This window comes from Akebia trifoliata, chromosome 11, assembly GCF_017979445.1.
Source record: "Akebia trifoliata isolate Shusen 1 chromosome 11, ASM1797944v1, whole genome shotgun sequence".
Classification (NCBI taxonomy): Eukaryota; Viridiplantae; Streptophyta; class Magnoliopsida; order Ranunculales; family Lardizabalaceae; genus Akebia; species Akebia trifoliata.
The window spans coordinates 1,824,555-1,840,772 of record NC_141385.1 but is presented as its reverse complement, the minus strand read 5'-3'; the positions used below and the strand labels follow the sequence as shown (position 1 = coordinate 1,840,772).

The following is a 16,218-nucleotide window of genomic DNA, read 5'->3' as shown; positions in this document are numbered from 1 at the left end:
TTCTTGCTAAATGGCCGCCTAATTTTTGGGCACTAACTTAATTGTCAAATTAAAAAAAATTCTTAATTAAACGTCCCATAAATAAGATTAATTGTGCAAAGCAGCGAAGTCGCCATTTTATTTATTTAAAGTGACAAATTCACTTCTTTGTTATTGAGTGAGTCTTCTTGAGATACCCACAATGCATATGTAATAATAATAACGTTTTAATTTAAATAGGGTTGGATTTCACCGCTTTTAAATAAGAAAAAAGAACGCATACGCCTATTTGTATTGAGAATTATAATTATGTGATGGGAGGAATTAAATCGAGGTGTATGGTATCATCACCCATAGACTTTATCCACTAATTTAGTTGGCAACTTCAATTATTAAATAACTTAGTTAGGTAAGCTAAGACAGAAGGTGATGCTTTCAAATGGCGTAAAAGTAGAATTGGTATGTTGATTTATAGAGGAGCCTATGTTTCCTAAAAGATTTGAATTTAGTGGAAATTCTTAGTATTTTCTTAAAAAGCTTTGGGTGCACAATGTGATAGAAATCGACATGAATCTAATTCTATTTGTTTTGCACATTTGGTTTTGAGTTGTGATATCACCTAATGCCCCCTCTAACATACTCCTTATAATCTTATCACAGAATCATAAATCATTTGCCTTGGGATACACAAGAAAAAGATTTTTGATTTGTCATATCCCAAAGCAAGTGATCTACGGTTCTGTGATGGGGGTGCATGTTACAAGGGGTGGCAGAAAATCACTATTCATTGGATTTTTAATAACATTAATGTTTTCAAAGTGAATCATTAATGCATTGAATTAAGTTGTGATCTTTCATGATTTATTGAAATGCATTGGATCATTTTCAAGATTAGATCAAGTCATTATGATGGTTAGTTTTCTATTTAATATGAATTTAACTTAGATCAATGTATCCACTAATTCTTAATTTCAAATAACATTATTTATCTCTAATATTTCAATTGAGTTAAAAATCTTTCATGGTGTCAGAGACATGGCCGATTTCAATCTGGTTGGCTTGATCTGTACTTAATAAAAGCTCATGACTTCTGAAATTATGTTTCACATACAGAGTCCTCAAAATTATACAACAAATATCTTTTGTGCGGTTCTTTCATGTCTACTATGCCTTCTACTTTACGTCTACATTTGGTAGCATATTAACGGGGCTTGGATCACTATCAAATTTCAATTCGTCCATTCGCTACAAATATCACTAATTTTTAATCATAATTTAATGCATCATGTCTTATAGGTATTTCTTCGAACATATCATGTTCAACCACATAGCCACCAATCTTGTGGTGCAAGGTTCATCGAAATAGACACGTTGCCATCCAACACAAAATATCTCCAAGTTGTTTGTTAGTCACTCTTTCACACTTGTGATTTCCAAATATCAAACTTTTTGTCATTTTCAAGTTGAAGACAGGATCACATATCCATTTCCTTTGTTTGTCTCATATAAACTTTTCAACACATATATTCATGGATCAGGTTCAAACGACAATCATATAGACAACGCGTTTTGTCTTATATGGGCAAAAATGTTTGGAATGGACTGATTTTTTGTGAGGATGATCTCTATGGTGAGGGGATCATCCTGGCAAAAAATCATCCCATTACAAAACTTCTAGACCGTCCGATTTTTGTTGAAAAATTATAGACCGTCCAATTTTTGTAAATCAATTTTGATGGGGTTAGAAGTTTTGGAATTTGATGATTTTTTGCCAGGATGATTCTCTCATCACAAAGATCATCTTCACAAAAAATTAGCCCATTCCAAACATTTTTGCCCATATAAGACAAACACGTTGTCTATATGTGTGTCGCAATGTGTGTTGCTGGAACCCGACCCTATATTCATTCACTTTTATCTATCAAAACCAAAACCCACCGCTTGTTAGAGTTGTCAAATCAAAGCAACTTGAAATTTTTTTATTTAAACGTACCTATTGGACCAAAGAAAAAAAATATTGGGTTTTGGGCCACCTACAAATAACTCCTACCCAACCCTAATTTCACACTCAAATTTTGAGTTATGGATCCATTATAACACATCTACCATCCATTATATGCCCAATCATCTCTCCATTATTGCTTGTAAGTATGACAAGAAAATCCAAATCCTATTCACTCAAAATTAGCCCAATCTTTAGGTTAGGCTCATTCTATTCACTCAAAATTAGTCTAATTGAGGTCATGAAGTAAAAGCCTTGCCATCCACACCAGAAATGTTCTCACTTGTATCTCTAGGAAAAAGCATATATGATTTGAGTCGTGTTGGATTGACACAAAGGGAGACATAAGGGTGATAAAAACTCGTGGTGTCGTGCACATTACCGTATATGCTTTTCTGTGAGATACAAGTAAAAAACATTTACGATTGTGTGTGTTCCACCACATCATTTTTGTCACCTTTGTGTCTCCATTTGTGTCATTCTAGTATTTTCCATGGTTTTAAGCACATATTCTTAGGGAGTCACTTTAACACTTACTAGAGACTTGTTATTAGCACCCAACTTTTACTTATAACACGCCATATTCTTCACTTATTTATCACACCCCAAATAGAAATTAAGATACACTCTTCAATCATTACAAAGGTTTGGTTCAGATTATAATTTTTACCTTACAAAACATTAAAACTCTCCTTCAAACAAAACAAATTCAGTCATTATTTATTTATTGGGTCCCGTTCAGCACCAAACATTTTGGCCAACATTTTAACCAACCATTTTTGTCCTACATGCATAGAGATCATTCTCACCAAAAATCAGCTCATTCTAAAATTTTTAACCCATGTTTTGAAAAATGTTTTGTCAAAATGTTTGGTGCTGAACATTTCATTTATTTATTATGATTAGGTTCGAATAAAATCCTAAACTCAAAAGATAGAAATCTTCCATTATAAAATGAGAGAGTTTCTATTGGCACTCCAACTTTAACTTGTTCTCAACCATTCATTTATTGTCTTAATTTTTATTTGGGATGTAATTAGTAAGAATGAGGTGTCAATAGAAGTTCTTTGATGGACGATTTCTATCTTTGATTATAAACTATGTAGTAGGAACCTTTTTCGGATCAGATTTCGGTTATTTGATCCGTAAGAAAACCAAGTGATGAGTGATAAGTGATGACACGGACAGAAAGAGAACAGAGCTTCCAGAAACAGCTCAAAGTTTCTAGAGAGAGAGAGAAGACTTCAAACAAAAATGTCGAAAATCAGATAAAACTGAAAGAGTTTTTAACGCAAAGAGAGACGCGGAGAATAAGCGATCATCTCTCTCTCTCTCTCGATTTCTCAAAATTTTGTGAAAGAAAATGTCAGCGTATGGATGGAAGAGCTTCTTCGAGAACGAAGATCGACCTGAGAAGCCTCGAAGATACGGAGTCACAGAAATGAGAGGTCCCCATTACACCCTTTTGACCCAAAACGCTCTTCAGGTTCGATTTCATCTATTTCTCTTTGAATTTGGTGCAAATTTTCAGGGATTTTATTTCTTCAGTAATTACATAATAAAAGATTGAAACTTTACTCTCACTTGTTATCAATTAACATTTCTTAGCAATGGGTCTTTGGAGTTTAGCTCAAAATCCCCCTTTTTTTTTCATGATCTCATTGATATTGATCTCTGTCTGTGCTTCTTTGCAGGATATTTTTGAGTCTAAAGGAGAGTTTGTTGATGGGTTGAAGTTCTCTGGTGGATCTCACAGCTTAATGCCAAAAGCTTTTATAAAAGAAGTAACAGACATGGCTCACAAACATGACGTGTATGTGAGTACGGGCGATTGGGCCGAGCATTTGCTTCACCAAGGACCAGCAAACTTCAAACAATATGTAGAGGTCAGGTGCCAAATTAATTTTTTTTGGTTTAAATCCATTCTGGATTTCCTCTCAAACTATAGAATTTTACAGGATTGTAAGCATTTGGGATTCGACACAATCGAGTTAAATGTGGGGTCTCTTAAAATTCCTGAAGAAGCTCTTTTAAGATTTGTTCGTTTGATAAAGAATGGTGGTCTGAAAGCTAAACCTCAGTTTGCAGTGAAGTTTGACAAGTCAGATATGCCAATTGGTGGTGATAGAGCTTTTGGGGCATATATCGCCCCGGTCCCCCCTCAACCATCTGGTATGCAAGTGAATTCGTTTTCAATGATATGTATTCGAATTGCTAGAGGTGCCAAATAGGCAAATTTTAATTAATAATGGGGACATCTATTACTTTATACAAGCATAGGATACATGGATATTTTTGCTAAATTGTAGAAAAGTGTTGATCAAATATAAATGTAGGTGATAAATGTTGAGTGTATTTTCCTCCACTCTCGGGTTTGTCATACCCCAGTTAAGCCCCATGACCCTCTTGTTGAGTTTAGTCCCACATTGGACACACATTGTAGTGTCTCTCTCCTTATAAGTTCTTGGGCCTCTCCACTCATAGCCAATTGGTTTTGAGTTGGACCCCCAAATTTATCATGGTAACAGAATGGGCCTTTCTCTCCTCCATGTCACTCAATTCATGTGTCCACGTGCTTTGGCCCAGCTCAGCCCACACGTGCGAGGGCGTGTTGAGTTTAATCCCACATCAGACACACATTGCTTTGTCTCTCTCCTTATAAGTTCCCGGACCTCTCCACTCATAGCCAATTGGTTTTGAGTTGGACCCCCAAATTTACCACCTCTTATATTCATAGTTCTCCCCTTGTCCAACAGATCGGTCTTTTGGAGTAGTTGGTTGGTTAACATGGTATCAGAGTGCTAGGTTCGTATAGGTATCACGGGTTTGATTCTTTCCACCCATATGGGTGAGGGGAAGTGTTGAGTTTATATTTTCCTCAAGTATCCCCCTCACCCATAAGGGTGGAAAGAATCAAACCCGTGACCTATACGAACCTAGAGAGGGAGTGTTGAGTGTATATTTTCCTCCACTCTCGGGTTAGTCATACTCCAGTTAAGCCCCATGACCCTCTTATATTAGTTCTCCCCCTTTCCAACAGATCGGACTTTTGGAGTAGTTGGTTGGTTAACAATAAATAGCATCGTGTATAGGTAAAAGTACTTTAGTAACGTAACTGGAGGAATTGAGCTTCGAATGATGTGGATGAGGTCTTTTTTTTATAAAAAGTATAATGTATTGAAAAAAAGTATGATGTGGACGAGGTCTTGCTCATGTGTGATGATTCGGAATAGAGTGATTTAGCTTCTCCCTAAACCTAGTTTATGGTCGTTGAGTGGCCGTGGAGTCAATGAGAGGATGCGAGAGAAGTTTTGAGCAAAGGATAAAGAGTGAGAGATGGGGCAATGGCAACTCAAGGAGCCCTTAGTGGAGAAGTTTTCTACTTATGTATGTATAAGCAATAGCAATGGGAAAATGTCGGGAATAGCCATGACTGCCATTGCATTCTCTGCCACAACCATCTTTTACCATGATTTTTTTTCGATAAACCAACGTATCAGACATGTGCTTCAACCTTGCACAACAGAAATATGTCACACCTCTGAGTAATCTAGCAAGGCTTTGTGCCTTGAGATGATCTGACAAAAATCACCACCACAACAAAGTGAGAGATGGGCAATGGCAACTCAAGAAGCCCTTAGTGGAGAAGTTTTCTACTTATGTATGTATAAGCAATAGCGATGGGAAAATGTTGGGAATAGCCGTGACTGCCATTGCATTCTCTACCACAACCATCTTTTACCATGATTTTTTTTTCTTCTATAAACCAACGTATGAGACATGTGCATCGACCTTGCACGACAAAAATACATCACACCTCTGAGTAATCTAGCGAGGCTTTGTGCCTTGAGATGATCTGAAAAAAATCACCACCACAACAAAGAAGCCTTATCCATAGACTTAATACACTATATCTACTAATAGACAACTCACTTGGCTTGACATACTCAATCTATTAATAAATCTGTCTGCATGTTTTAGCTGAATGTAGCTGTGATATTCCATATGGTGTTACTATTCAGGTCATTTAAATGGTGTGCAATGCCAATATGGCTAGAAGTCTCTTTGTCATAAATTTTCTATTACATTCTTGTGCAGTCATGATTGGACCAAGTGTCCACAACCATTGTGCACCAAGGACAGCATCACATCTTTCTAAGGGTAAAAGGTAGAGATCCACAACTATGGGGAAACCTTGGAGTTTCATAGTTACACTTTTGCACTTGCCTGCACTGGTTAACTTTTCACCACTAGCCACGACCACTTCAAATTGTCCTTCACCTATAGGCTGCAGTCCCACTTTTTTAGCTATTTTATCACTTAAGAAATTGTGAGTGCTTCCTGAGTTCGACCAAAACGGTAATTAGTTGACGCCCCATATTGCTCTTCACCCGCATTGTTTGGGGAGCTTAGGCCCTAGGGATGGCATGCAATGAAATTTCAGGGGTTTCTTCACAAGGTTCTCCTTACGTCTCTGCTGCCACGCTACCTATATCATCTTAACCTTCGTCATCATCGGGCCAAGACCCTTCAATAAGGAAGAGTTTCTTGCATCTATGGCCTGGTCCAAATTTCTCATCACAATTAAAGCACAATCCCTTGTCACGTCTGTCTTTTAACTCTGCAGGGGTGAGCCTTTTAATGATAGGTGTATTAGATCGTGGGAGGTTCGAAGATGGAGCTAAAGGTGCCTTTTTTGCCTCCAGATGAACCGTTCAGCGTTGAAATTGATATTTAGCTTCATAAAGACGGGCCAGCCCAACGGCTGCTGAAAGATTAGCGGGCCGAGATGCTTGGACATCCGCCCGAATGCTCTCCTTGAGGCCACTGACAAACCAGCCCACTTGGTGTGAAGGTGACATCTTACCTGATCGTCTTAGCAACCTCTCAAACTGACTTTGATATTCCCGAATCGAACCAGTCTGTTTAAGCTTGGTGAGATCCTCAAAGAAATCTTCATATTGGGTGGGTCCATACCTTGCATGTAGACCCTCCATAAGCACGTCCCAAGCAATAAACCATTCTTCTTCCTTCAGCAATTGGTACCATAGTTGGGCTTCACCTTCCAAGTGGTAAGCAGCCAATGGCACCCATTCCTCCTTAGGTGTTTGTTGGAATTCAAAGAATAGCTCAACCCGACAAATGCAACTCGTTGGGTCTTCATTTCCATTGAAGCGAGGAAAATCTAGTTTAGCAAGTTTAGGTATAGTTGAATTTTTCGATCCAACCCGACCCAACCCCACGTTACCATTGACTTGGGCAGCCTCATTCTTGGTGGTGGAGCTCTCGCCTTGCTCATGGACACGACTCACCATAAGCAGGTCAAAACGAGAGTTCATGGCTAAAAACATCTCATGCATTTCTTTGAACACCCTCTCTTGCGTAGTAGCCAAGGATCCAACTTTGGCTTCAAGCAGACTAATGTGTTGATCCTCCATCAATGGCTCTGATACTAAGCTCTTGTGTGCAACTTGGTCTAATGGTTCACTCGCCCCCTGCCTCTTTCTCTTTTTCCTCGTCGGCCTATCTTGGCCGGGTTGGAAAAAGAAAAAGAAAGAAATTAAGTGATTAAGCCGAGTTAGAGGGAGTAAGGAAATTAGATAGTAAAAATTGGTTTGCTTCGAGGGAAAACAAACTTCTGATTATTTGTTATAATGAGAACAAACTTCTGATTATTTTATTCCATTCTCGACTTACATATATATAGGACTCCTTACAACGTTAAAATCACAAAGAAATAGGAGAGTTTTTAGTAACGTCAAAAAACTACTTCCTACAAAATAGCAACAAATTAGATAACAACTATGCTGACAGATAAAGCTAAAGAACCTACACCCGCATATACCCAGCCACCACCTTAGATTTCTCTAACTCCACCCAACATCTTTATTTGAAGCAATGTGACATGGACACATGGAACACAACAACTTATCCAAAGGCACATAATAGGTCATGTATCGCACACCCACATCATTGTTTAGCTCATTACCTTGTGATAGCAGTGCAAAGTTTCACCCATTCTCGCAATGGTTGTGTATCTCTATTACTTTAAAAAGACAACTTCATTCTTGTAATGGTGAAATCTATGGTGGTCATATTTTACAGAGATGGTTGAGGACGTAGATTTGTTGCTGAGAAGGGCTGAGAGATGCTTGGAAGCGGGAGCGGACATGATCATGATCGATGCTGATGACATATGCAAATACGCTGATTCTCTGCGGATGGATATCGTTGCAAAGATCATAGGTCGGCTTGGTCTTGAGAAAACTATGTTTGAAGCATCAAATCCCAAAATCTCAGAGTGGTTTGTCAAACATTATGGACCCAGGGTAATTTACCATCTTACACAATTTTTATTCTTTTAATTTCCTTTTATCTGGATTCTTTAGATGTTGATTCCTAATTGAATATTCATGAATGGATGATTCCCTTCTTTGTGGTGCATTTCAGGTGAACCTCTTTGTGGATCACTCTCAGGTGATGGATCTTGAATGCCTCCGTGGTCGCAGCTTGGGTAAAAACCACACATCTGTTCTTGGTTCATCATATTTTCTATTCTGAAAGCAGTCACAATGCATGCTTATTACCTGTGGAATTGGTTTGGTTTCACCCGTTGTTTGTTGATGTCATGTATTATGTTTGTTTTATTCTCTAGTGAACAAACCAATTACAAGACGTGATCGGAATCTTCTCTTCCTCGTCCTCTGATCTCTCTTTTCCTCTCTGTCAAGCCCCCTTTACAACCCTATTGATGATGGTGTTATGTTCCCTTTACACCCTTCACATCATTCAGAGAGAGATGATGATGATGGTTGTCGTTGGAAATTTAAATGACCGAACAGATAGGATGTTTAGTAGCAGGGGTGGACCCAGAGAATTTCACTTGCGGGTGCTGAATGGTATGAAGAAGAGATTAGAAAATTATGAGAAATAAGAGAATTTTAGAAAATCAATTTAATATACAAAATAAGAGGATTTAGAAGAAAAATCTTTATAAAAAAAAATAAAAAAAAAAAGGAATAGAAAGAATGGTTTATTAGCTTCTTGAAACTCAATAGCTCATAGTGAACAAGTGGAGAGGACAAATTGAATACAAACCCCATGCCATTTTGACAAAATAACATTTATCGTCTCAATTTGATGAATTTTTAAAATTATGATTCATTGAAGCCTATAATATGTTGGTGAAACTCTGAAAGAGAGTTTTCTTCCCCAAGATTTTATATATAAAATAGTAAGTCTAGTCTTACTAATTTAGTAAGATTTCGTGTCTTACCAAGGATTGTTGAGTTCAACTTCTGACATCCTAAAGTATCACTAGAGCTGATGCTTCAGTGATGTAGTGGACAAAATTCTATGAATTTTAGGGAAATTTTTTTTTTTTTTAAAGATTATTTTTCATCAGTAAATTTTAATTTTAAATTTGGGAGTTCAATGTTCCATTTAGAAAATCTTGGATCAAGTCCCAAAATAAATATATTTTTTTTAATTTTGTTTTCGAACTGACTTTTTTCCATGAAATTTAGAGGATTATGGTGTCAGATTGCCAATTTGGTACTTAACATACTTTGGAGTGGATCTAATCCCATCAATTTATGACATTCAAAAATCTGATTTGATGCCATAGGGTTATTAAGGATAAAATTCTATGAATTTTGAAAAGAAAATAAAGTAAATTTTCATTGTTGAATGTCAGTTTTAAATTTGGGAATTCAGCAATCATCCATTTTAAACACCTTCAATCAAGTTTGACAAGGAAATTTTTTTTTAAATTTGAATCTCAGTTTTTCTATTGGAGTCATGATAATCTGACTACCCCACATGAAAAATTCAATAGATTACTTGACGTGACAAGTTTGAGAATCGTAGATTTGCAATCTTTGGGATACGCAATTTCTTCAAGATACATTTTTTTATGGGGAAGTGCAGTCGTGTATCCTGAGGAGCTTGCATCTATGATTTTCAAACTTGTCATATCAGGGTAGTCGATTGAATTTGCCATATGGGATAATCTTATCATTAGTAAGATTTGAAATCTTACTAATATTAAACAAATTTGTGTTCGACCATGGCCCCTCCCTTTGTCTTCCGCCCCTGTTTTCTCAGAGAAATCTGGGACCCACTAATCACGGGTATTGAATGATATCCTTAATTTACAAAAATACCTATCCTTGTATACTTAGGAGTGGCAAGCATGAGCACTCAAGCTTAGTAGGATACGTTACGACATATTTATGCCGATAGGTCCCACTTTTGTTACCCTTAAAAGCACGCCACACCAAACATCTACCTCTTGTGTCTTCTAGTCGGGAGATTTTATTCAAAAATTGCCTATTAGACCATTTTATTTTATTGGAGGATGGATATTTTTCCGAATTAGCTGAATTGAACCCCACCAAGTAATTTTCAAAGCCAAATTTGGCTACAATGCTTTTTAGATGGGTAGCTAGATTGGAACCATTTGCAATATTTCAATCAGTGAGCCACGTGTTTAGGTCCAATTTTCTTCGAGAAATTAATAGAAAATTACCTAAATTTGCTTACCATCAATCTTTACTCAAAACCCTTAAATTTTTCTCTCAAATATTTATTGTCCTCAAACTCTTGTACCTTTAAAATACATTTTTGTTTAACAGATTAGATCTCTCCTCAAACTTTTTGTCAAAAATCTTAAGTTTTTCTTTTCAAAATTAATTATCTTGAACTTTCCCAAAATCTAATTTTGTTCTTGAGATTTTGTAAAAATTAGTATGGGATTGCAAGGACAATATAAAAACTTAAGGGTTGAGAGAAATATGGGAAGAAATCTTTAACTAGTTTTTTTCGTTGTTAAAATTAGTGACACACTTCTGTCCATCTCTAAACATGGGCAATGTTGAAAATTTAAGATTTTATTATGTAATATCTCTCCCACTCCTATGTTGAGTTTAGTCTCACATTGGACACTTATTGCTTTATCTTTCTTCTTTATAAGTTTTTGGATTTTTCTATTTATTGTCAATTGATTTTGAGTTGAATATTCAAATTTATCATGGTGTCAGAACAAGTTTTTCTCTCCTCCACGTCATCCAATTCATATTTCTACGTGATTTAGCTCAATCCAACTCATACATCCGGGGGCATGTTGAGTTTTATCCCACATCGGACACTCATAACCTTTCTCTCTATATATAAGCTCATGGGCCTCTCCACTCATTGTTAATTGATTTTGAGTTCATGTTGGTTTTGAGTTTGAAGAAGAAAACGTTTGTGTGGCTGTGGCTGATAAGAGAGAAAATAGTTACCACTTGTTTAATTATATAAGATTAGTGTGTGATGATGAAAAAAAAATTAGTGGCAGTAGAAAATATCTTATAATTTCTTAATTTAAATTATTATAATCTTAAGTCTCTTTAAGATTATAATAATGAAGTATCAAAGAAATTAACGCTGTACATCACGAACTCCACTATCGTCGACAGTCCATCGCATTTAATTCCACCACCATCACCTTGCATACGTGTTAGAGATGGAATCTGATCATGTGCCCTCATTTAATGCAACTGATGACCATCAATAAATCATATAAAACAAGTTCAAACATTGCTCCTATATGGATTTTATTATTAATAGTCTCCATCCAAAACAGTGTCTCGTCCCTATAACAATATAACAACATATTGTATCTATGTGGCACGTTTTTATTGAAATTTAATCATATCGGATTGCGCGTTACTTCGAAAATGATTTGGTTAAGAGTCTAAGTGTTTTAAGCTCCAATCAAAACGTGTCATGTAAACACCGTACAAATAATTGTGCAGATCCTTGGAGAAATAAAATAAATGAAGAATAGTGTGAAAATCACTAAGGAGGAACGTCTTTGACCCATAAAACTATCACACGGATAATTTTAGCCCTACGTGTAGGCTGACGTGTAGAAGTATGTCAATAAGTGTGATAAGTGTAAGAGACAACTTAAGAAGTTGATCCGTTTATACGAACAAAAATCTGTTCTGGATCTTGATTCTTTTATAATCGGTCAAGATTGGGTGATTCATGAAAAATGGTGAAGGAAGAACACATGTTTCAACAATTAAAATATGATTATAATCGGTCAGGATTGTGTAGATCATGTTTTTTTCCATGATTCACCTGATCCCGACTGTTGATTAATTTTGTTGGAAATTTCAAATTTTCTAGAAAATGACAACCTCCATTTTGTTTTGGTATTTTACTAAGAAAATGATTTCTTTTACATTAACCTTTTCATTAACTTTTTTTTTTTTTTGGTTGGTTAGAATTCTATTTTCTTTATACAATTAAACACAGACCGTACATTTTTTTTTTCTAGATTATGGACCACAAATTAGCTGTTTTTTTCTCTCTTAATGGTCCCTTGGGCTTTTGGATCTGGTGTTCTGTATCCAAATATTACAAGACCAAAGAAAATCATTTAGGGTTTCTGTGAGGTTGAGAAATAGTCAGATTGAATGCTGCACATGTCAGTCAATTTAGGTTTCAATATAGAGTAATGAGCTGCATTATATGGGTGGAAACACACAAACCAACCCCACAAAACTTTATTGGGAAAGGGGAGGATTGGGGTGAGAGATGGATTCAATGACTCTTTCCTTTGTTCATGGCTTTTGTTTCAAATGTATTTAGAAACTCTAAAATGTAATAATTTCAAATAATCTCAAGGGCCCTTTAAGGCCTCCTTTTCACCCTTTCTTCTTTTATTTTTTCTTGAAATTGAGTTCAAGTGAAACTGTTAATGGAATTGGGTATTCAAAGCTAATTATAAGCTCTTCTTTCTAAATCACCATTTGGCATTGGAGTTCGGATCGAAGATTTCATTATTTCACACAAGTAGATTTATAGTATGACTTCTATACTTCTAGGAGTTATGTATAATAGTAATTTTGTCCACTTTATATGGGAAAAAAAAAAAAAACTTTTGATTGTTATTATTATTTAATCAAGTATTCGGATGAAAAGGGAGAGGTCTTGAATTCAAGTCCCCCTCATCGTCCACTCAGAGAAATTTATCCCAACTTACCTATCATATGCATGTTTTGTGGGGAATTGCATAGACCCAAAGGATTTGGGCGAGATATGGTGTTCTAAGAGGTCAATTGCCTTGACCCTGCTAGTTGAACCTATCGATTATCTTATCATCAGAAATATATATTAATACTTTTTTTTTTTTGGTTGAAACGTGGTATTCTCGTAGGTAACCCATGCTTCCAACCATATCTGACAGGACTATTCCATGGGCCCATGGTAAACCCACAACCCCGTGTCCCAGTTAATCCAAGGGGCATTACCCAGTTTCGAACTCACAACCAAGGGGAGCATACCCTTGTTGCTACGTCTTATCGTTGATCCACCACCCTAATGGGCTAATGAGTAATGATACTTAATATCACAGAAATTGGATGAACTTAATTATATTTTGTATATCAAATCATATTTGACGGATATGAACCAATTACTATCAAAATGGTTTTAGAATTGGATCTTTATATTGAGATCCAATAAAAACTAAATTTGACACGATCGATTCATATCCTTATCAAATTGGCCTGAGACCAACTCAATCCGGTTCGGACCCATCCATTGAAAGCCTTATATTTGTCAACCAGAATATTTTCTCAATTGTGGATTATAGAGCCTGATAGTACTGGTCAATAAAAAGATATTATCAATCAAACCAGGTGACCCCCTTCAATCTTGAGGGAACTATGTAAATATCTGTCTTTTATATGTGGTGCATCTTAATTTACTTTTTCTTTGTGTATTGTTCTTGCATCGATTCCACTCCAACAAAAGCCAAAAAAAAAAATAAAAAAATTAGACCCTTCTTTGTAGACCTAAAAGAGACTCCAAAAGCAAAATTTTGGAAGACATATTTGGAGGTAGTTGTAATTTTCTCTGTATTTTACTGAAAGACAAACTGACAAGGAGGGGACCACCACATTCTTCCAACTTTTGGATTCATGGTCCCACCAATGTCCATGTGTGGGTCAGAACCAACATTTTGTAGAACCCACGTAAGTTACATATAATGATATCAAACCTATAATCGAGGGCAAACTGCAAAGTACAAAATGATGATGTAAGTCAAATCATCATTTTAGATTAATTACTCAAGGAGTTATATCCATTTCAGTATTTATTTGTTTTTACCAAAATGGGTACCACATTTGCTATTAACTATTGTAACTTTTTTTTTTTTTTGAATATCAAATAAAAAGCTATGGTTTTTTTATTTATTGCTATATAACACCTTAGAATCTAGGGTTCTCAATGTTTTTGTTCAAGGACTAATCCCGGGACAAGAGCAACACCTGCACATCACACATCAAGTGAGTGAGTGTACACCCTCACAAGTGGTCCCTCAGGAAATAATGCTCATACTAGGTGTCGAACTCACGACCTACGGGCATCTACAGCTTATCGGTCCAAAATTGTCATTAAGCCAACCTCTCGGGATTTACACAAATAAATATATATACTATTTATATATTTCAAACAAATTATCGGATCGGATGATGATTGATCCAAAACTAATCTGATATGTTATAGGATCGAGTCCTTATCAAAATTAAAAGCATTGATCAGGACCAATAGTTATCAGAATAAATTGGATTTTGGGTCTAATTTGATAGATCGACAGCCTAATTTTATAGTCAACTAAAATGATCAGATCATCACATGGAACACATCCTCTAAAAGTACGATCAATCGAGCGATTAAGACCATTAAATGGTTGGCATCAAATAATGAACCTGATCAACCTATAGGTGGGACAACACTGGAACAATCTTTGGTGTAATTTACAGTGCGTCCTTCTTGACTCTTAATTGTTCCTGTTGTTCTTACTGGTACATATCCATCGGTTCATTTGCTGTACCATTTAATGCCATTCTGTGAGAAAAGGGTAATTTATGCATACCCCCTTTAAGTTATTGTGAATATTTAAGATGTCCTCCTGCATTTCCAAACAGATGAAGTACACCCTTGTCGTGGTCATTTGTTGAAGACTTAACATAAAATGATCAAAATAATCTTCTTCAAGCTCTCTTGAGACTTGAGAAAACTATAACTTTTTCCAAAAGTTCATTGTCTTCAACCCCTTAAGATATTTTAAAACTAAAAAAAAATTATCTATTTTGTAATTTTTTCCCCTAAAATTCATTGACAAAATCATATAAGATGAAGATTTTACTATTTAAAAGATGGAATAGTTAGTTTATCATGAAAATGAGAGGTAATTTGTCGCCAAAACCTCAAAATACAAAAATTAAGCATCTACGGTTCCTATACACTTTCATGTCAAATGTGCAATATGAGGTAAAAGCTTGAGGTCACTCCAGCAGACTCTTTCTTTTTTCGTTTTTGGCAAGAAATTGAGAATATGGGTATTTTGGTCTATTCATATAAATCATCCCATGAAAGACTATAATCAATGGTAAAAATACATTCTTTCCATTTGCATCCCCCAGCTAATAAACCAGGTAGTTAAATGGACGAAGTTACCTATTAGAAATTGTTTCAATCAGAGTTTTAAAACTCAACTTGATTCGACTCGAATGCCCATTGAATCATTAACTCAACCCAAGCAGTTTAAATAAAAGTATATATTAAATTAGAGTCCTAATAATCTCACGCTCCTATTTTGTATGCTCCCTTCATAGAACCGTACAATTTTTTTTTCATTCAAAAGAGAATCGCAGATTATTCTTGTTCCTATATAATGCTCATGTATATAAATGTGAATCCATATTCATATATATTTGTCATTGTGTATCCCGAAACAATTGATTTACGATTCTGTGAAGGGAGCATACAAAAAAGATTGTCAAATTATCACGATTCATTAAATTATTTTATATATATAAAGTGTTTCTTGTTTACTAATAGAAATAGACTGGTGTGAATAAAAAATGAAAAATATGAATTATGTGCTAGAGGTTGAAGAGGTTAAATTTAATTTACTCTTACTCTAGAGGTTGAAAATGACTATTTTTTGTGTTAAAAAATTAATAATTTTTAACTAACAATTGAAGTTGAGGGTATTTATGCTACTTTTATTAGTATTTTAGAATAGACTGAAGCCAAGGGATATGCCATTAATTTAAATTACCATTTTAAAATTAGTAGTATAAAGTATAAACATACTAAAACTCATTTTATTTTATTTTGAAGCATATTAAATTTAAATGAAATATGGGGTAATTTGGAGATTTTACTCC

General features: G+C 35.4%; 1 protein-coding gene across 1 annotated transcript; it reads left to right on the top strand.

Moving 5' to 3' along the window:
• Positions 1-3,176: 3,176 nt before the first annotated feature.
• On the top strand, positions 3,177-8,676 carry HSA32 (Aldolase-type TIM barrel family protein). The gene is made up of 5 exons (XM_086459382.1): positions 3,177-3,467; positions 3,676-3,867; positions 3,940-4,153; positions 8,087-8,310; positions 8,432-8,676. The coding sequence occupies exons 1-5, from the start codon at positions 3,345-3,347 to the stop codon at positions 8,540-8,542; spliced, it is 864 nt and encodes a 287-aa protein (XP_086315508.1). The 5' UTR covers positions 3,177-3,344; the 3' UTR covers positions 8,543-8,676.
• Positions 8,677-16,218: the final 7,542 nt, after the last annotated feature.

Excerpts from the sequence above, each read along its gene's own strand:
- HSA32 (XM_086459382.1), top strand. The coding sequence starts at position 3,345 with ATGTCAGCGTATGGATGGAAGAGCTTCTTCGAGAACGAAGATCGACCT. Across the intron at positions 4,154-8,086 it reads GGTCCCCCCTCAACCATCTG|AGATGGTTGAGGACGTAGAT; the intron begins GTATGCAAGTGA and ends CATATTTTACAG. Across the intron at positions 8,311-8,431 it reads TCAAACATTATGGACCCAGG|GTGAACCTCTTTGTGGATCA; the intron begins GTAATTTACCAT and ends GGTGCATTTCAG.